The sequence below is a fragment of the Mustela erminea genome, chromosome 18 (genome assembly GCF_009829155.1).
Source record: "Mustela erminea isolate mMusErm1 chromosome 18, mMusErm1.Pri, whole genome shotgun sequence".
NCBI lineage: Eukaryota > Metazoa > Chordata > Mammalia > Carnivora > Mustelidae > Mustela > Mustela erminea.
Genome location: NC_045631.1, coordinates 3,001,891 through 3,023,572, shown reverse-complemented (window position 1 = coordinate 3,023,572; position 21,682 = coordinate 3,001,891). Strand labels below are relative to the sequence as shown.

At 47.6% G+C, this 21,682-nt stretch overlaps 1 protein-coding gene across 8 annotated transcripts in view; it reads right to left on the bottom strand.

Annotated features, from left to right (window-relative positions):
- NDEL1 (nudE neurodevelopment protein 1 like 1) overlaps positions 1 to 21,682 on the bottom strand; it is a 50,673-nt gene that overhangs the window by 15,175 nt on the left and 13,816 nt on the right. For 3 of the 8 annotated variants that reach the window (XM_032320754.1, XM_032320755.1, XM_032320753.1), the window contains exons 1-7: positions 16,245 to 16,498; positions 12,296 to 12,393; positions 10,167 to 10,320; positions 9,177 to 9,325; positions 7,413 to 7,549; positions 5,372 to 5,545; positions 1,684 to 1,775 (exon numbers count right to left, since the gene is read on the bottom strand). In XM_032320754.1, the coding sequence (XP_032176645.1) occupies positions 1,684 to 1,775; positions 5,372 to 5,545; positions 7,413 to 7,549; positions 9,177 to 9,325; positions 10,167 to 10,320; positions 12,296 to 12,393; positions 16,245 to 16,445 (1,005 nt within the window). In that variant the 5' untranslated portion in view covers positions 16,446 to 16,498. Of the gene's footprint in view, positions 1 to 1,683; positions 1,776 to 5,371; positions 5,546 to 7,412; positions 7,550 to 9,176; positions 9,326 to 10,166; positions 10,321 to 12,295; positions 12,394 to 13,879; positions 14,005 to 16,244; positions 16,499 to 20,014; positions 20,219 to 21,682 lie in introns of those variants that run through there. The other 5 variants (XM_032320756.1, XM_032320757.1, XM_032320759.1 and 2 more) reach the window with 5 other exon arrangements.

Sequence of the window (21,682 nt, the reverse complement as noted above, 5' to 3'; positions counted from 1 at the left end):
CCTCAGGGCACCGGCAGAGAGGGTACCGGTAAGAAGCTACAGACAAGAGACGTAGCTGAGAAAGGACAGCCTTCTTCTACCCCCAAGAAAAAGAAGGTAAGTAACAACGCCAGGAGAAGGAAAAAACATACAAGTCAGCTCTAATACAAAAATGAAAACACGTGGTATGGTTCTGAGTAAATGATTAAAAAAATCCCTGAAACATTTGCTGAGTGACAGAGATAAACGACCCAGGAGCCCAGGCTCTCTGATTCTGCAGCCTACAACCCACACACGCGCAGAGTACCGTAGAAGCCGCTCAATGATTTTCAGTTACTTTTCAGAACCAACTAATGGAGGGTTCATGACAGGAGAGAGAAAGACACATGCAGCAAGGAGCTGAGATACGGTCTAATAAACTCAGAAACAAGGTTTAAGCATGCCATTTAAAGTTTCAATATTACCAAAAGAACAAAGAGTTAAAAAGTGGGAGATGGGAGTTAAATTCTTCATCTTACTGCTTGAAGCTGGTAAGATACCAAAAAATAAGCATATTATTTTGATCTCTGGGGCCAAATACCACAACTCTTACAGCAAATAGGATTTTTAAAAATGGTTACGGTAGGAGGGAAAATTACTCTATGGACTTTGTGCAGGTTGCTTTCTATAGCAAATTTGAAACACAGATTCAGAATTAATGTGATGGTCAGAAAATAATTTTATAAGCCAGAAAAGGCCTCCCGTTTCTTCATTATGTGAAGTAAAATCCAATTTCTGCTTTTGTCAGAAAATGTCTCTCACAAACAAGTAAGTGAAGGGGCGGTAGACAGCGGGCAGCTTCAGGGGAAAATTACTGAAGAGAGAGGTAAAAGTTGCCCAGGGAAACAGGAAAGGGAGCCCACGCACAAGACGCTAACTTCACGGTGGCATGAATCCCCAGTTATCTAACTGCTTCCTGCAATCCAGATTCAGGGAAGGCGAACGCCAATGGCCAGACTGACCCAGACAGCGGGTCTCCTCTGCGGCCAAAAAGAGCATGAGTCATCAGTGACAGAGGAAGCCATCTGCGGGGTCACCAATGAGCAGGAAGAAATGAAAGCAAGAATAACTTTCACTCATTCACCCAAAGTCCCACTGCTGATGGGGTCAAAGAGCAGGCATTCTACCAAGCAAAAACCGAATAAGCAGAAAAACAAGTGGAAGACTTCAAAAGCTCAATTGGAAGCCAAGGTCAGAGCCAAGGAGATAGCACAGAAGCTGAAGCGGCCAAGAGCGAGGAGACAGGCGTGACTAAGAGCACAAAGTCCTGTCCGAGGGCCAGTGCTAAAGTCCTCCGGGGACAGAGCTCAAGGGGAGGCCACACGGAGGGCGACCTGCGGCAAGAACAGGACCCCAGAGTGGGATAAAACACACAGCAGGCCAGAGACCAGTTACCTTAGGAAAAGACGGAGGAGTCATGAGGCAGAAAGAGCCAAGGGGAAACCAAAGAAAGCCCCAGGGATCTCCAGAGCGCAGGGCACCGGGCCTCCCGCAGGCGCCCCGGCATGTTTATCTGCCGCCGTCTCAGCAGATCCCTGCACGCTCCTGCCTCTCTGAACCATCACAGCTTTCCCCACACACAGGAACCCTTTTTCTCCTTCTCTCGCCCCAAATTCAGAATTCAAAACCAGGGCAGTACCTCAGGCTCAAGGGCTGAATACTCACCCCGACTTTCCGTAAGAGGTCCCCCACTATGTTGAGCGCGGAGATCCGAGCAGAAGGAGTGAGCGGACTGGCACCAAAACCGTTTGGTATAGCTAGAGGGAAAGGAAAGGGGGAGGAGTACACTTGCAGGCATCTTTCCCTTTTGTGGTCGGGTGTCCCTGAGCAGGATACACTCAGGGACAGGTCAATATGGTGTTCCAAACTGGGGACACGAGCTATAAAACGGAGACACCATAAACTGTCTCTTTCAACTGATGGCTATTGAGACGATCTCCAATTTTACATCACGAATAATGCTAAAAGGGCACATATCGTTAAAACATCTAGACAGGTATTTCCAGCGAAGAGATTCCTAAAAATGGATAGAACTGCTGGATCAGAGGATATGGGCCTTTCATCCACCTGAAGAGATCCTGCCAAAATGCTGGTAAGGTCATGCCAATGTCAGTGATCTGTACGGCATGCCCTCAGTAATATTAGATGTGATCTTTTTTTTTCTTTGGTCAATTTGACAATCATTTTGTTTTCTCTTTTGTTTCCTTAATAACTAGACATTTGAATCTCTTCTTCAGGAAGTCATGTTTATGATTTACGATTTGATACTGGGTTGTCTTTTCCTTCAATCGATGGGCAAGGGCGCTGAACACCACAGATGGCCCCCCTTTATCTCCTCGATCTTGAATTTCTCAGCGTGATATTAACCTTTCAAACTTTCTGTTCTACAGGCGGGGGAAGTTTTGGCTTCTTCACCTCAATATTATAAAATGTTGCTCCTATCTCCTCCTAATGCTTTCCTAGTTTTTTTTTTACATTTATATCCTTTTAATTCAACAAATACCTAATTCTTATTTCACCCAAAAGGATAACCAATTGTACTAATACCATGTCGTGAACACTCTTCTCAGCTGAAATGACACTTCACCTACATGAATTCCCAATATACTTTAGTTCCATTAAACTATTAGTCTGTCCCACCAGAAATAGGCTGCTTTCATTGCTACAATGTTAAAATAGCCTGTGGTATCCTAAAGGACAAAGCTTCTTGTTATTAAGCTAATCCAAACTCTCCTTGGCACATTTATTCTTCAGCGTAACTTTAAAACTTGCCAACTTAAAAAACCCTGTGTTGACTTTTATTAGAAATTTAAATTTCTAAAAACAAATAAATAAAAATTTAAAAAATAAAATAAAAAAGAAATTTAAATTGCTGATTGATTTGCGGACAATGGCTACTGCAAGAGGCTTCCCGTTCAGAACTGGGGTTATCCAAGCTGACAGTCACATCTTTTTGAACGCCCCTCAGCAAAGGTTTTTAGTCACGCACATTTTTTCAATTTACTTTTGAGGTACTGTACACAATGGGTAAGGGCTCTTGAGCTAAACTTTAAGAGGCAAATCCATCTCTGCCAGTTATAGACTGTGGGAGCCTTAGTAAGTGGTCCATACTTCGAAGAGGGCTGGTAACAACACTTATGAAGTCGTTGTGAAGTTTAAATTAGTTAATACACTCGTTAAATGCCTAGCACACCGTAAGTACTCAAGCTCTCACGCAGCTGTTACTCTCTCATCCACTTTCCAGAGTCTCATCAGCTCATAGTCGCTTTGCTGCTGCGGCTGTTCGCTGTCCTTGGCTTCCAGAGTATCATCACCCTGAAGGCAGCACCTTCGCCCAATTTACCAGGAGCCCCTCGGCATCCAGAATAACATGCAGCATCCGACCGGCGCTCAACGGGATAGAAAGAAGCTGCTGTACTTTTCTCAGCAGGGACTTCCAGATCTCTTCTTCCCTTATTCTCCTCAAATTATGAAATCTGTGCTTTTATGGTGAGTTGTCTTAAATGCTTTTTGGCAACAGGCGCTGTTACCAGTAAAACACAGTTACAGGCAGACCACCGAGCTCAGCCCCTTGGTCTCGCACTGACTTCTGTCATATCCTGCTTCTCGTTAGCTCTGTGCCGCCTTCTCCGTCACGCAGTTGCCGGGAGCCAATGCACAGCAGCTCTCAGGTTAGTGAAAGTCCTTGCCACCAGCTAAAACTGTGTCTGCCCGGACCAAGACTCCAGTCTTAGGGCTGACGTATCTTAATCCTGTGCCACAGTGAGCAAGCTCTGCGTCCCACTGACCTCGCCTGGCTCAGCGCAACCAAGTCCCTGAATTAAACCTATAATGAGCTATTACAGGATGTACACGTCTCTGGGATTTAACCTCGACTGAAGCTCCACACTATACTGATTCGTGCTTGACTAACGCATTTTCAGAACTTACCTGCAGAATTCTAATTAGCGCCTAAAAGCAAACCTTTGTTAAATCTCAAATGTTAGGAATTCTGAGATCCACAAATGCCCAAGGAGCCATTCTGAAACATGGACAGTGAGGGCTACTGGTGACTGTTGTCCTCTATACCCAACCTGCTCTAGGTCCTCAGCAGCAAACAGCACGAGGACACACAGCAACACCCAGCACTATACAGCATTGCCACACTTCTCACCAAATGTCACCTTAGGACTAGGAGAAGGCAGGGTGAGTTATCTATTCAAGGGCTACAGAGCACCGGAAATGCAGCTAGTGCAACTGAGAAACTGAATTTCCAATTTTAACTCGATTACATTAATAAAAATGTAAACAGTCGCATGTGGCTAGTGGCTACGGGAAGGGCTGGCACAGACACAGAAGGTCACTATCTGCCTGGAAACAAAACCTTCACCTATCATTCTGCAAGATAAAACCCTTTATTTAAAAAAAAGGGGGAGGGTGTCTAGGTGGTTCAGTGGGTTAAAGCCTCTGCCTTCAGCTCAGGTCATGGTCTCAGGGTGCCGGGATCAAGCCCCACATGCGGCTCTCTGCTCAGCAGGAAGCCTGCTTCCCCCACTCCCTCTCTGCCTGCTTGTGATCTCTCTGTCAAATAAACAAATAAAATCTCTAAAAATAAATAAATAAATAAATAAGAGGGGAAAAGAGAGCTTCATTTTGGGAAGAAAAAAGTATGAAAGGAGTGGGAGTGGCTGAAACATCTATAAGCTGGAAAAATGAAATAAATCTGAATTAAGTGCTTCCGGGTTCCTCTCTAGGGTTCTATGCAGTGTCTGCTAAATGGCTTTTCTGCTTATCTAGATTTTTTAAAAACACCTTTGCTGATGGCAAAAGAATATTCTTTATGTACTAGTCATCAGTGACTCCAAATGTCACCTCTGAAAACGGCAGCCACGGGGGCGTGTAAGAGGACAGCCGAGTCTGCCTGGGCCAGTCTTACGAGCGTGAAGGGCAGCTCGACCGGTCTTGGTAGGCTGCGTGTGAAGGCATCTAGTCCCCGAGATCAGTTCGTTCTCATGGCAGGGAGAGTCAGGGTTAACAGTAGTCAGCCTCCAGGGTAAGACAGCAGAAAGGCCACTTTCCTTCTTCTTTTTCCATTTTCCGACATGAGTGTGGATGACTGCTAGCATCAAAAGATCAACTTTGCCTGAAAACCTTCAACTTTTTAACATCGCAACTGACTGAGCCACTCAAGTTACACAGGGCCACTGTCGCCCTGCTCCCCGTGTGGTTGTGGCCCCAGAAACCAACCTCTCCTTCCACCTCATAGCGCGCAACTCTACCCTGAAACTTCACATGCACCTCGCCCCACCTCCCCAGCAAACCCTCCCAGGCTGGACAACCTCCCGCAGATTCAGAAAAAAAAGACATCACAAACCTTTTGGTGAAGGAAAACTGTTCTCCGTGCCCTTGCCAACAGGAGTGGCTGGCAAAGAAAGTGATGCCTGGACCGCAGAGTCCATCTTTTCACAATCAAGGGTCGGAGAACTGGGGGCCGACTTTCTGGTTACCTCCTGTTGTCTTTCCCGGACTGCCAGTTCTTGTCTTAAATCTGCAAAATGGGGCACAGATAACAAAACTCACCAGAGGAACCAAATCCATCCAGCAAAGTCACCTCTGAAATGCCATAAAGACGTCCTTCCTAAATTATGGTTATAATATATATAAATTAAGTGTTTCCTATGTAATATTTTTTATTTGTTGGGGTATAAAAATGATAACTTTACTGCCTAAATGATGGTTGAGAGTGCTAAGATCACATACAAATGCTCTTACCTAGGAGAACAGTTAACTATGCTCATATGTTTAAAAAAAAAAAAAAAAAAAATGGGGGGCAGAGTCCAAAGAAGAACTCGCAGTGAGCCTGCACGACACAAAACTAAATACTCTTTCCACCGCATTTGTTTTTATTTTGAAATGATGTACACTTTGGGATTACAGCAAAATCAATGAAGTTCATTTTTGTAATTTTAAATGGGTTGGTATTTTTTATTATCAAAATGCACTATTTCGTTTTAGAAAGGAAGTATTCAAAACAGTTGCAATTTTTTCTTGCTTTCAAATACTGAATTTTTAAGCTAAAATTAACATTTTCTCTTCCAGTTACACAACTGATGTACAGAACACTCATGTTAAAAAAGGATACAAACTTGCCCCATTTCTGGGTATGTATCCAAATGTCTACCATGGATAAATAAAGAAAATGCGGTACATGCATGTAATGTGAACTTATTCAGCCTCAAACAGGAAGAACATTCTGGCCCCGGCTACCACACGAATGAGCCGTGGGGATACTACATACACTAAGTGAAAACGAGCCAGTCACAAGAGACCAGATACTGTGTGACTCTACGTCTGAGAGGTTCCTAGAGTTGTCAGATTCACAGACACAGAAAAGGGAAGGGTGTTTCCAGGGGCTGGAGGAGAAGGGGAGAGATAGACTGCTGCACACTATTATGCCTATGATGATTATACGCTTTCCTTTAAAATTCTTCCTGAGACGCTGGGTGGCTCAGATGATTAAGCATCTGCCTTCGTCTCAGGTCATGATCTCCAGGCCCTGGGATCGAGCCCCAGGTTGGGATCCCAGCTCAGCAGGGAGACTGTTTCTCCCTTTCCCTCAGCCTCTCCCTGTGCCTATGCTCTCTCTACCTCTCTCTCTCTCTCTCAACTGAATAAACAAAATCTTTAATAAATGAATAAAATTCTTCTTCCCTCCCTCTTTTTTTCGTATGTGGTAAAATGCAGATTATGAAGAAGAAAATGGTTTCTACGATAAGTGCACAGACACAGTGTTACTATTATGTGCCTAACACAAAATTATTTACATATAAGCGAAAAGGAAAAAGCTAAACAAACCAGTCAAGACACACACAATAGTAGCAGTTAGTAAGGTTTTGGAAAACAGACCAGGGTCTCTGAATTCCAACTGAAAAGTTCTTTTTTTTAAAGTGTTTTTTGTTTGTTTGTTTGTTTGTTTTTTAATTTGGGGGCGGGGGAAGAGAGCACGAGCAGAGGATGGAGCAAAGGAGGAGAGGAAAAAGCAAACTCCGCAGTAAGCAGGGAGCCCAATGTGGGGCTCAATCCCAGCACCCCAAGATCATGACCTGAGCTGAAGGCAGACACTTACTGACTGAGCCACCCAGGCACCCCCCAACAACCTAAAAGTTCTAAGACTCTGGACAAAACTCAAACTCTCCATGCCTCAGTTTTTTGACCTATAAAATGGGGATAATACTACCTACCTCTTACAGTTGACGCTGTAGACATTAAGAGACTAAAAAGCACTTAGCCATAAAGCACTTAGCTTGATGAAAGTAGGTAACGTACATAGCTTTAAAGACGAATCCTGAAGCTAGCATAGCCCTTGGGCTTAGGGATAATAAGGTAAAGGATAAAAGTTCAGTTGTCAATTATACCTCTTGCTTCATCCTTTAACCGTTGGACAGACACCAACAAGGATTCCTTTTCGTCAAGCTCGCTCTCTAAAAATGCATTGCGTTCGATGGCCTGATTTAGCCTTTGTTCAAAGTCTTCCAGTGAAACTATTGTTGCCCTAAAATAAAATAAAATAAAATAAACTGAAGTCCACGAATTAAATAAATAGCATGCAAATAGCTAATACAAAAGGAAACTGTCAGTTTCTCTCATGGCATTTCCTGACCTAGAAGGCCTGGCCCGGTTGAACGAGAACGGATCTCAGTCCCTTCCAGACTCTGGCAGCATTTAGTATTTCTGCCACTACTCTGGGCCATTCAATATATTCTCTTAAATTCCCACCAAAATTCATCACAGTTCCTTAAAAGGCAGGCATTTATTACACACTGTATCTCCCCACTGGATTTTAAACACAGAACAATGTAAGTTTACATGTTTTCAGGAAGAAAACTTTTCAACAATTTTAGAGAACATTAAGAATTAACTAAGAATCTGTTTAAAACATGAAGTCCCAGGTCCCTACCAACGCGTCCTTCTGCATCCCTCAGCTTACTCACAACAGACAGTGCTGGGCACCTACTACGCACCACACCCCACTACGTGCTGCTTGCTACAGAAACATCATTCCCTGACCTCCAGCTCGAACTCAAGGCTCTGGCCAACTTTACCAAATGCTTTCAACTGTCGAAATGTTTCTCAGCTCCACCTGCTCTCCTCCAACCTCCTGCCCTGGCTTAGCTCCTCAACCGCCCCCACCCCCAACCCTGGACCGCTCCTAAATGGTCCTCCTCCCTCCAATGCCTCGGCATGATCCTCTCGAAATTCAGAATCTGATGCTACTCCTTGGCTTAACAAATTCTTCAAAGAGCCCTTCCTTGCCTCCAGAATGGAGAGAGCACACAAGGCTCTCCCGACCCTGGCCCAACCACCCTCCGGCCTCATCCTGGTCAGCCACACCGTCTCCATGCACTGCAAAGTGAAATACACGCAGCCCCCGAGCCTTCCTGCCTCTCGGCCTTCACATCCCTCTCTCTACCCGCCTGGCCTCCTTCCTCCTTGCCGACTCGGGGCCAGCTGCAACACCAGCGGCAAACGTGCCTGGCGCCGTCCTCCACGCCCCGCAGCCACCTGCATGCACTCCCTGCTGGAGCAGTTGTCATGAGAAACATCCCCACCTGTCACACCCAAGGCAGCCTCCCCTCTAGCACCAGGCCAGGCACTGAAGAGTCACCCACATATCAATAACCGTACAGTGAAAGGAACTCAGTTTGGATGGTTAAGAAACTACGAATTCCAACCCCAGGGGAGCCGCTCCGGCCACGCCACATGACCGTGAGGGAAGCAGCACCCACAAAAAACCCATGTGCTGGTGTGAAAGGCCAAGAGAAGGGAGAGGAGTAGGGATGGACAGACAGATGGGCAAGGAAGAAACTACAGACTTCAGGTAGCAGACGCAGGGCCGACGACAAGCGTGGGAAGACTGAGAACACGGAGGGAAAGACAGAGGACGGAGGACACAGGCCTCAGAGGAAAACCAACAGGAACGACGCGGGGGGGGGGGGGGCAGTGGGAGAAAGCCCTCAAAGGATCCGATCTAGGGACATGAGGATTTGCGGTGAGTGCTGACGTGATGGGGCGTGAAACCGCGAAGGGCGATGTTGTGGAACCAAGACCCAGGGGACAGGCCGAGCGCAGAGACCCAGACCTGCCTCGCAGCCACCAGCCGGACGCCCGGCCCCACTCACCGCTTGGCGCGCTCCAGGTCGTCGTTGGCCTGTTCCAGCTCTCGCACGTACTTGTGCAGCTGCTCCTTTATGGCCCGGGTCTGACTCAGGTCATCCTCCAGCACCGACACCTGCTTGTAGCTCTGCGCGTACTGGTGCTCTAGCTTCTCCTGGACGCGCGGGCATAGGAAGGCGAGGGTGTCACTAACACAGCTCTCCTTAGCAAAGAAGTAACCCAAGACACGGACGTGGGGGAGACCCAAGCAACTCACCCCCCATCTGAGCTGATGGGAGAAGTAGCACTCTCCTCCTTAAAACATTTAAAACTAAAAAAAAAAAAAAATCCAAAAACCCACATTCAAAGTATCTTAACTCATAAATCTCGAGAGTCAACAACTCTCCTGTCAGAAAGAAATCAAATAACAATGTCTGAAAAGACATACAACCATGAGACTGCTGCCCTCAGAACCCCGCAAGCTAACTATGGCTCTGAGCTCCCTACCTTACCCCAGACCGCGCTCCCCCCGGGCCCAGAGACAGCTCAAGTGCTGGGCAAAGGCCGGTGCTGAACAGCAGCAAACAGGGCTGATTTTTTTCCCTCGTGGAAATCCCTTTTCTAAAAGGAATTTTTTTTAACCCCAACTGAACTTCAAAACTAGAGAGACTATGAACAATAATGAAACAAACGTGTAATTCATACAAATACAATTTTAAAGCGACCTGGAATGAAGCCCTCTGTCATGTTGGGCCACTTCTGAAAACGATGGGAATTACGATACTACAGCAGCAATGTAGCGAACAAACGGACAGCTACAGAGCTTCTAAGTGAACGCCTCAATGCCAAGCCACCTGTCTTTGGTCCCAGGAAAGGAAAAGTTTATTTCAAAACTTGACTTTGAGCCTTCGCTACTTTCCTGCCACCGGCTGCTCGGAGGCTCCACCGAGAAAAGAGCTCCATTTCCCGGGTTGCCGCAAGCAGCCCGCGGGACCCCAGCTACCCCCTGCGGTTACCTTCAATGCTTCGACTTCGTACTTCAGTCTTTGGTTGTCAGCTTGCAGGTCTCTGTTCCTCTGCTCGGCCTGTACTAACTGTGCCTCCAGCTCTGCTTCCAGCTCCCTGCTCCCCTCCTGGAATTCCACTAGCTCATCCCGAGCCTCCTGGAAGCTGATCAGAGACCACGTGGGAATGAGGAGTCAAACAGGAAGCAGAGTCAGCCCGAAGATGATCACTGCCAGTTCAAGAATGCGACCTGGGCGCTGGCACCACCGTAAACTACACTACACAGTAAGGACAACCTGTTCTGCAGTTCTGACTCTGTATTCGGGGGTTCAGTGAAAGTGAGTTAAAAGGCCCAAAAGAGGGCCCCTGGGGACCTCAGTTGGTTAAGTGTCTGCTTTCAGCTCAGGTCACGGTCCTATAACCAAGCCCCACGCTGGGCTCCCTGCTCAGCCAGGTGGTCTGCTGGTCCCGCTCCTTCTGCCCAGCTCCTGCTCATTCTCTTGGGTTCTCTCTCAAATAAATAAAGGCTTTTTAGAAAATTTAAAAATTTTTTTAAATGTTTTAAAGGCCCAGAGGACTTACATTTTATATACTCACAACTAGATCCTTCTTATTTAAGGTATAAATAAAGCAGCACATACACTACACCAAAAAGTAGTTTAATATTTAGGTAATGTTTTTCAATACAGTTGTTCTCTTTTGTAATTTTTTTTTTTTAAGATTTTTCTCTATTTGAGAGAGAAAGAGAAAGAGTGCCCACAGTGGGGAGGGGAGGAGCAGAGAGAGGAAGGGAGAGAGTCCCAGGCAGACTCCCCACTGAGCACGGAGCCCAACGCGGGGCTCACTCCCATGACCCGATCATGACCAGAGCAGAAACCAAGAGTGGGACACTTAACTGACTGAGCCGCCCAGAAGCCTCTCTATGATTTAATTTTATCCATTTGAAAGTGTTATTCTGAGAAGGGTCCACAGGTTCCCCAGCCTATTAAGGCACCTATGACATAAAAAAGATTAAAAACTCCTGCTGCAGACAGAGCCTTCTAGATCCATGGGCACAATACAGGAACAGCCTTCAACAATAACAATGAACCAGTGGTAAAAAGTTTGATAAAAAGCTCTGTAAACAAAAGCAGGAAAATGTGTGTGTATGTTAGAGGATGTTTTAAAAAGAAATCTAAGACAAATGTTGATGCTCAAAGGTCATTATGTAAAGCTTCCCCAACTAATTAAAATAAGTGAGACTTTGGGGCGCCTGGGTGGCTCAGTGGGTTAAGCCGCTGCCTTCGGCTCGGGTCATGATCCCAGGGTCCTGATCGAGTCCCGCATCAGGATCTCTGCTCAGCAGGGAGCCTGCTTCCTCCTCTCTCTCTGCCTGCCTCCCTGCCTACTTGTGATCTCTCTGTCAAATAAATAAATAAAATCTTTGAAAAAGAAAAAAAAAAAATAAGTGAGACTTTATAAAATGCTCCATACCCCTGAAACTCTTCTCGCCCCCTTCCCAGCTCTGCTGGCTCCCGACACTGACAATGCTTGCCTGGAGAGAATTAGACTCTGCCGTGAGTGCCCCACACAGCCCACTGGCATCTCCAAAGACCGCACAAGGCGGCGGAATCAGGGCAGACACAGCAGGCCCAGGATGGCCAAACGCAGTAAGCACAAAAGGAGGTTAACAGCCAAAAGAAATCACAAACGTGAAGTTTTCTTATTGTTTTAATAATTTGAGTGATAGGGGCGCCTGGCTGGCTCAGTGGGATAAAGCCTCTGCCTTCGGTTCAGGTTATGATCTCAGGGTCCTGGGATAGAGTCCTGCATCAGGCTCTCTGCTCGGCAAGGGGCCTGCTTCCTCCTTTCTCTCTCTCTGTACCTGCCTCACTGCCTACTTGTGATCTCCATCTGCCAGATAAATAAATAAAATATTTCTTAAAATAATAACAGTAATTTGAGTAATAAAGATTTATGGCATTTTCATACTATTTAAATACAGCAATGCTATGACTATTTTCAGAATCCCAAAACTAAATCTGAAACTCTAAATTCAGCTTTATGCTTAAATAAATAAATAAATAAATAAAATCCATTGGCTAGAAATGGTATATTCTAAATGCCCTCCCCCTATTTTCAGGATGCTTTCCAATATTACCTTTGTTTATACTTCAAGGAAAGTTCCTTCCAGTAAGCAGTTTCCTCCTTTAAACTTGAAAAATCTGGTATATCTTCACCATCCATGATCAAGAAAGCCTGTGAAATATCAAAGACAACCTTTGACGTTAAACAGAGAACAGGGGCACCTGGCTCTTGGGCGGCAGAGGCAGCAGCCCTTGACCTCCGGGGCATGTCAAGCCCTGCACTGCACAGAGAGCTTACAATCAACCAGTCAATAAATGACAGCTGTTAAAAATGAAATCCTACGAAGTAAGAAAAAATTTCCAAAGAGAGAACACAGGAATCTAAAAGTCTAAAACCTGGGACATTAAATCAGCATTCTGGAGGGAAGTAAACACGACAGGTTCTGAGAGCGAATAACGACTCTAAGTCAGACACATAAATCACTTTACTGCCCCAACCTCAGGGCCCACCAGGCCCACGGACGACATCAGGACAGGAGATCCGCAGTGTGGTCGGGTGGAAAGGCACGTGGGACACTCTGGGTAGAGGCACCAGCTCCCAGTGAACTGGCCCCACAGGACCATCCCCTACCCCGGGCCCCAGCAGCCGGTCTTTCAGGAATCAGATGACAGAAACAAGGTCACTGTCCGAGCTGACGCTCCCCCTGCACATCCCTCCCTGCCACACAACCGCTTCAGGAGACCTAGCAGAGCCTGCGCCTGGTGATGCACTAGCAAGTCAGGGACCACATTCTCAGTAATTCACTATTATTACAGTTCTAAAAACTTAATTATCTGAAGTCCAAAGCTTCCTCCACGAGCTCACTCATCCCCAACTTTAAAGCTCTCTCATCTTGGTTGCTCTCCCAAAGTATGGGGGGTGGGGGGGGGTGTGGAGTATCTGTGATGTTACATTTGGACTGACCGCCTAAAAACCCCGACTGGCTGGCTGGCCAGAAAATGAACTGCCACGGACACTGGGCTCACTCTACATTCATACCTGGAGCAAAATGCCTGCACTCCCTCCTACAACCCCCTTCCCACACATCCCACTTTGTATTCCAGCAACATTGATCAAAACGGTCTGAACATGACATTCTGTTTCAGGTCTGGCTGTTTCCTCCGACTAGAAGGCCTCTCCCTTCCTAGTGCATTTGGAAAGCTCCTATGTGTCCTTGAAAACCTAGCTGTCATCTTTTCCAGAAAGCCTTTCTTGCCCTCAGACAGCACTGAAATCTGCCACGCTCTTGCTTACAGCATACCCCACACTTGCTTTCCTGGCGAGACTTAGCACATGGTAAAGCACTTGCTGAAACCTGTGTCCCCATCAGGCTGTGTATCATTCTTATTTGGACCAAGGGCCAGGTCTGCACAATAGATGTTCAGTGACATCAGCTAAACGAGACCAAAATTAAATCCACCTAATGCACACTCGGCAGCAAGAACTAACGAGCGGCTTTAAAAGTAAATTAAGAGAAAACCAGAGTTCACACAGCACAAGCTACTCATACAGGCTGAGCAAGAAGTCACAGACCAGAAACTCCCGCTTCAGGGTGAGTGTGCCAAGAGGTACCAGAGTGATGTCTCGCTGAGTGATATAAACGCGTAACTCAACACACTTAGCTGGAGGCTGACCGGCGTGTTCTGTTGCAGCCACATCTTTCCGGACCACACCACCTTCTCTGACTTTCGGCATCTTCGCCGATCTTCCAATTACTCGAAACTACCAAGCCGTCTGAGTTCTCTGAAAAGAGATGGATTCTTGGGGTGCCCGGGTGGCTCAGTGGGTTAAGCCTTAGTCTTTGGCTCGGGTCATGATCTCAGGGTCCTGGGATCAAGCCCCACATCGGGCTCTCTGCTCAGCGGGGAGCCTGCTTCCCCCTCTCTCTCTGCCTGCCTCTCTGCCTACTTGTCATTTCTGTCTGTCAAATAAATGAAATCTTTAAAAATAAATAAATAAATAAATAAAATAAAAAGCTTTAAAAAAAAAAAAAAAGAAAGAAAAGAGAGAGATGGGTTCTTGACCACACTTTGTGCACCTCATGGCACCAGGCGTTAACACCTGGCACAGAGAAGTACGAGTACTTCCGAGCATTTACTCATCTACTGCTACATGTCAGGTGAGGTACTGGAGGAGTACCTAGCACCCCAGGCGGGCCTCCTCCAGCGCCGTCAGCCCTCCACTGGCACCCCCCTGGCTGGACCACTCCACTCTTGGGACATGAGCTCAGGGCCCACAGCACATGAAAATGGAAACCTCACAGAGGGGGAGGCCTGCCCGGACTGGGCTCTCGGGTTCCGATCCTGCCATTCAACTCCTTAAGCCGTCCGCTTGACCCCTCAAGGTCTCCGTTTTCTCCTCTCATGAGAGTCTGGAGCAGATGACAGGTCTCTTCAAGTCTGCACAGTGACTAGTAAATATTACGGATCAATTTTACAATCCTACCCCTTCATCAGAGATCCCCATTCGCACTCCATGTCCCCGGCTATAGGGGTGATCTTATTTATAGCCACAGTTTGTAGAAAGGGGTTAGTGAGGAACAGAAGTATTTGTACTTCAAAAGAATATCCAAAACCCTGAAGGTATCACCCCGTGGTTTCAACAACTCTTGAGGACTCCTGCTTCCCATCTCGTGGAAGGAACGGGCAGACTGCATATTAACAATCCAGATCAAGACACAATCACTGCACGAAGCGGCACCTCAAGGTGAGGGAACAATCAGTGTGTCCCTTGAATGCTCTCTGTAAGGTCTTTCCCAAAATTGAAATCCATCTGATATCTATGAATCCAGCCCTGAAGAACCTCATGGGTACAGGTCTTCCACTCATCCTTCCAACACTGGCAACCACGTATCAAACACTGGCAACCATGTATCGATGAGCAGTTCATTGATGATACTCAGATGCTGATACACACTCCAATAAATTATGGCTTTGTAAAATGTTACGAAGATCATAGGCACACAAGAAGCAAAGTTCGTTGCTACTTACTTTCCCTCAAATAAGAAATATTTTTTTTTTTTAAATGAAAGGGAAATCTCTCCAGCTGGTTCCTTGAGGGCAGAACCAGTGATTTATTAAACGGAACATGGGAGAAATTCAACAAATGTTTGAAATGACTTACACCCTTCCTCTCCTTAGTCCCTCTCTACTTTCTAAAGTACTGCTTTCCTTTATGAAGACCCAAATTCCTATTTCGGGAATAGTGGAAGCAAAAAAACACTTGTGAGCAGTTTATTTCTGCCTCACGGGGCACCACCACGTACTCCATCAGGTCTGTAAGACCCACCACTGCCTGCTAGACATGGCCAGTCTGACGCACACCAGGCCACGTCCACAGCCTCGTATAAGCTCCAAAAAGGCTCCGCCCCAAAGAACGGGGCTAGAGGGGACTCGCTGGGCAGAGCCTGGGAGCCACAGCCACACACTTGCTATCTAAAATAATCACCGTCCAGCCCTTCGGTCTCTAATAGAAATGGACAACCAAGAAGCACCAGACAAATGAGAAGACCCAGGAACACAAGAAAATCCTAGGAGCTACTGAACTGAGCGGAAACAGGTAATCCAGACTATGAGAGAATTTTTTTCTCCTGCAAGAACTCAGGAGGATGACCTCCCACACACTTCCTGAGACAGTTACAGAAGGCGGAGAAAACCACGCCCGGGCAGCACCGGGTGCAAGGAACAGCGGCTCCGACTCAGGACCGGGAGGAAGAGAAAGCCCCAGATGAAGCCCGGCCCCCGCTCAGCTACATGGGTGGCTCCAGGGGAAACGAGGAGTCCCGTGTCACTGGCAGCCTGGGAAGCAGGATCCATGTGAGCTTGTGATGAAAGCACAAGGGGGACACCTGGCTGGCTCAGTCAGGAGGCTGTGTGATTGTCGATCTCAGGGTGTTGAGTTCAAGCCCCTGTTAGGGATAGAGATTACTTAAAAATGAAATTCTTAATTTGCTGATTATATATTACTTTGTAGCTTACAGTCACCTGGCAGCCATCTTGGTCCCACAGGGATGTCGCTGTCATGCTTTGCACCTTGTCTAGGTGACATGTATGCCTTTCTGGAATTAGGTGACTGGTGCCTCTTCGGTATTTCAACATTTTCTTCACAGGTAGGATACTTTTGAAGTTTTCAGGACTCTTCCTGTTAGTAGGCAGCAACTGCTTGTGGGGGGTCGTGTGGTCCATGGCCCAGAGTCCTTACGGAAGTTCATAATGACTATCAGATGCCGTCCTTGCACCTAATATTTATTTGAATGGATTTAACATGGAGCCAATCCTTCTACAAACAAACAATCTGTAGCAGGACTGCCTCCAGCTTATCATTCACATGCCCAATGTGAAACTTTTCTGGGTGAGGCCACTCTAAGTTGTGTTCCCCACGGAATCTATCTGTTTACACTTCTGGGTGTCCTATAAAGTATCCATTTATTCCTGATTTTTGTTGCTTAAATGGGGCCACATTCTTAACACAATCATCAACATTGCCATTGGCATTCCCTGATGACTTGGGTTATAAACAGTTTCCTGCGAAGCTTTTTCAGTATCTAACTCCATTTCTTGTGTCCTGCCTATCCAACTCCTTAGTTCGGTGCCAAGTAACAGCAGCAAAACCACTTTAATGTGTGTTTTTATTTCACACGTGCATCTCCTATTTTCTTGCTGAATCTTACGCAAACCGAATGTTGTCGCCAATTTCTCCAATTAACAGGCTACTTTTACAACCTGTTTATTGGTCTTGTAAACAGTATAATTTACAACTGAAACCTTTTACTAAAATGACCATCTTTTCCAGAAGAAACCAATTAAAGACATTCAGCCTAGAAACAAGGGGTAGAAGCAACACAGCATAGCAGTGGAGAGCCCAGACCCTGGAGCCAGACTCCTCTATTCACTAGCTGGATGACCTTGGGCAGGTTACTCAACCACTCCGTGCCCCCCTCTTCCTCACCTGCCCAATGGGGATAATAATTAAAATAGGGCTGTTATGAAGATTAGGGAAAAGATTAGGGGAATAAGTATTTGTAAAGGACTTAGTACAGAGCCTGACACATAGTGTATGCAGCATAAATTCTATTAAATTGTGAAAAAAAATAGTTCAGCAGTGAATCTCTTAAATAGGACTGCACATAGTCCTGTGATACCACCATTCCTGAAAATACTTTTTAAAACCTCTTTTGGAACAGCCCTGAAGAACAAAATTAAAAATGGGGGGAAAAAAAAAGTTATTTCTTTGTGGTCACACCTCATTCTTACTGCTTCCTGACTGCTTTATCCCACTTTATCACTCTGATTTTATTCATCAGAAATACCCTTTCCACAGGTGCCTGGGTGGTTCCATGGGTTAAAGCTCTGCCTTCCACCCAGGTCATGATCTCAGGGTCCAGGGATGGAGCCCCGCATGGGGCTCCCTGCTCAGTAAGAAGCCTGCTTTCCCCTCCCTCTGCCTGCTTGTGATCTCTCTGTGTCAAATACATAAATAATCTTAAAATAATAATTAAAAAGGAATACCCTTTCCAAAAATCAGAATTTTTGCAAATGACCAAAATTTGCCACCGCTGCAGATATTCAAAAGACCTTCTCCAGCCTGTAAAGACAGTCTGTTCAGTTTGCTTCGGGTTACAGTGGGAGGATGTGTTCACTGCGTTATTTGAAACTATGTAACTGGAGATACTAAGGCTACAGAAAGTTAGCCAATATGGAAAAATTCACTGCTCAAAATTTTCTTTAAAAAGCTTTAATGATACATCGATAATCTTATGAGGCTGAAATAAAAGCAGATAATTATGTACTCTCCCCTGCTACCCAAACATTCCCTCCATCCCATGTCTCATACAGATGGGAGGATGGATCTCAAAAGTAGTGGCATTATCACACTGTACGTGACCTTCAGATGGTCAGCAACTGACAAATCAACTCATTTGGGTGTAAAATAGCCTGTGCAAAATGCTACACTTACCCAGAAGCTACTTTTTGTGCAATGGTAAAAAATATATATATATCCATCGCCTATGATATTGCCATCCTATCAGAAGTTGTAGTATCGACTAATGAGACTGAGAGAGTTCTTCTGGAACTCACTGTAGGTGATATGTGCCTTTGAACAAAATCTACTTCTCCCAAAGGTGACATTTACAGAATTCTTTCCTTTTCAAAGCTGATCATAAATACAATCTCCCGGGGCACCTGGATGGCTCAGTGGGTTAAAGCCTCTGCCTTCAGCTCAGGTCACGATCCCAGGGTCTCAGGAGAGCCCCGCATCAGGCTCTCTGCTCAGCAGAGAACCTGCTTCCCCTTCTCTCTCTGCCTGCCTCTCTGCCTACTTGGGGTCTCTGTCAAATAAATAAATAAAATCTTAGGAAAAAAAGTTCAGAAGAGCTATCTTCCTCCTCTCCCCTTTACTTCTCTTCAACCCATGACTTAGTGCTGCACGATTTAGCAAAGCCATTACCCTATTTCAGAAGTGGATTAAGAGCAACACAGTTCATCAGACAGAACAATTAGCCAGCGACCCATGAACGTTTCAGACAGAGAACGATTTTCTTAACGACCCAGTATCAGTTTTTTGATTTTTTTGTTCTAGATGTTTATTTGAGAGAGAGAGCACAAGCAGGGGGAGTGGCAGAGGGAGAGGGAGAAGCAGAGTCTCCGATAAGCAGGAAGCCCAATGCAGGATTCGATTCCAGGACTCTGTCATCACGACCTGAGCCAAATGCAGACACTTAACTGTCTGAGCCACCCAGTCATTCCCCCCACCTCCGCCCCCGCCCCACTAGCAGTTCTTATCCTGAGTACGTCTGCTCAAAAATACTCGAATGCATCTTCTCCCTACTAGCTTCTGGCGTATTTTCGGCAAGCCAAATTTTCTGCTGTGCTTTCTAGCTGAATAGGGTATAAAAATCACACACACACACACACACACACACCCCTTAACGTCGAGGCTAGAGCCGTAAATTCTGATCCAAACGAAGCCATTCACCAACTGGGAAAATCCAAACTACGGCGTAGATCACTTCCTCCTTCCACCCACCCGACCTGGGCTCAACTTCCCCATCCGTCCAATGGAGGTAACAGAATCAGGCACCACCCAGGGAGATGAGGCTCCCGAGACAGCAAGCAGCGTTCTGAAATGCGTCAAGGCGCTGCCGAATTAGAATGTAATTATCAACACCGAAGGAACCCGCACTGCCTCGGCAAAACTTAAAAGGTGACTTCGTTGCTTACCAGCCAAAAAAAAAAAAAAAAAAAAAGGAAGGGGGAAAAAAAAAAGGCGAGCAGACAGGCAACCCGAACCCGTCTGGGGACACTTCTGCGAACTCCAGGAGGGACGGGGAGTCACGGGGATGCCACCGAAGCCCGACGTGGGCCGCTGCCGCCCCCAGCGCGGAGAGACCCCGGGAGCTGGGAATCCGAGCCGGCCGACAGCCCTGCCCGCCGAGGGCGCTCGGGGGGAGGCGGGGGAGGGCTGGGCGCGCCGCGGCCACCAGCGCCCCGGCCCGCGGTGCCACGTCCCGGCCTGCGTCCGCCCACCCCTCGCCCCGGCGGCCCGGCCACCCCCTCGCTGGGCCACACCTCGGACCGGGGCGGGCAGGGGTTGGGGGGGCAGTTAGAGCGGTTGGAACAGTCGCCCGGGGCCGGCCGCCCCCAGAGCCCGGGCCCGACCCGGCCCGCGGGCGCAGCGGGCTCCCCCGGGGACAGGCCTCGGCGCCGCCACCCGGCCCGGCCCCCTCGGGAGCGGCCCCGCACCGCCCGCTCACCTTCAATGTGTCAAAAGCGCATGTTCGCCGCCGCTCGACCGACGTCTCCGCTCCGCTGGCCTGGCCAGGCCCGCCCAGCCACTCGGTTCGGCTCCCCTCCGCAGCCCAGAGCTCCACTCCGCGCACCTCGGCGCCCGGCTCCTCCCCGACACGTCAGGGGCCGCCTCGGTGTCCGAGGCCATTCTGTGACGCACGGGGGCGGGGCCCGGAGCATGCGCGCGAGCGCGCGCGCGGCCGGGGCGGGGCTGCGGCGGGGATGGCGTCACGCGGGGGGAGGGGGCGGGCCGGGCCCGGCGCGCTGACGTCAGGCTGGCGGCGGCCTCTGCGCAGGCGCCCTCAGTCGTCGCGGCTCCCCCAAAACATCTGTGCGGGTACGGGAAGTGACGCCCCAAGGAGGGGGTTTCGGGGTGATACCCTCTGGCCTCCGCGTGTTTCAGCCACCGAGGTCCTTCGAGTGTCCGTGTGTCCGGGCGCCCGTTCGTAGCGTGACTCTCGGGTCTGATCTCACCCCGTAGCACACCCCCGAGCACCCTGCAGAGTAACAGGGGTATCCCCGTCCCCCTCGTCACTCCCACGGGGATCTGCGTGCTGTTTGCGCTCTCCCTCCGGCGGGCACTGTGTGCCGGGACTTGTCTTCCCCCGCAGACTGTAAGTGCCCGGAGAGCAGGACTCCCCCCCAGGTCTTTCTCGTTCCCACCCGGGAGCTGGCACACTAAGTGGGCGCTCAAATACTTGTTGGTCGGAATGAATGGATTCGCTGGGAGGAATACAAGTAACATCCACTTACGTGTTCTGCATATCTGAGCGTACATTTATTTGGGGGTGTATCGCCCTGGGGCCCCTGAAGCCTGGCCTCCTAGGTGACTTGGGAGGGAAGAGGGCCGAGGGGTGCTCAGCTCAGAAAGGGGAGAGATGAGGCTGAGCAACGGCTTGGGAAGCGGAAGCTAGAACGGAGCTCTTTCAAAAAACAACTCTGGGAACTTTGAGTGCACAATGTGCCGTGTAATTACCCCTGATGTCAGGGCTCTCGGGATTGGGTCTGTGGGGGTTTTGGACGCGATAATCACGTGAAAGACAGGCTTCAAGGTGAAAGCAAGGTGAGGTTGGGAGGTTCAGTCACGTTTTTGAGGAAATAGACCTATGTGGGAACAATGCAAAATGAATTGTAATAGGTGTCCAAATCAATAAAAATTGGAATTGCGGGAAGGATGGCACCTTGAGCTAGACTCTGAAAGGGTTGAAAAGATCATGATAATGACAGTAAGAGAAGTGCCCTTTTGTTGTGCCATCTGTAGGCACTGGCAATTACGAGAAATGCTCGGTTTGCATAATTTAATCCACGAAAGGACCCTGGGAAATCGGTGCTGTTAAAATTCCCATTTCACCAGTGAGGAAACTGAGTCAGCAAAATAATGTTGCCCAAGGTCAGTCAACTAGAAAAAAGTGGACTCAAGATCCAAATCCAGCTAGTCTGGATGGTTTAATTCCAGAAACCACGATATTCACCACTACTATACTTTCACTCAGGGTGTCTATTAATAATTTTATTTAATTTAATTAATATTAACAATATTTGGAGGCTAGAGCACCATGCTAAGTGCATTAAATAAATTACCTCCCTCAGTCCTCACAAGCAGCTTGTGAGGCCACAATTATTACCTCGAGTAA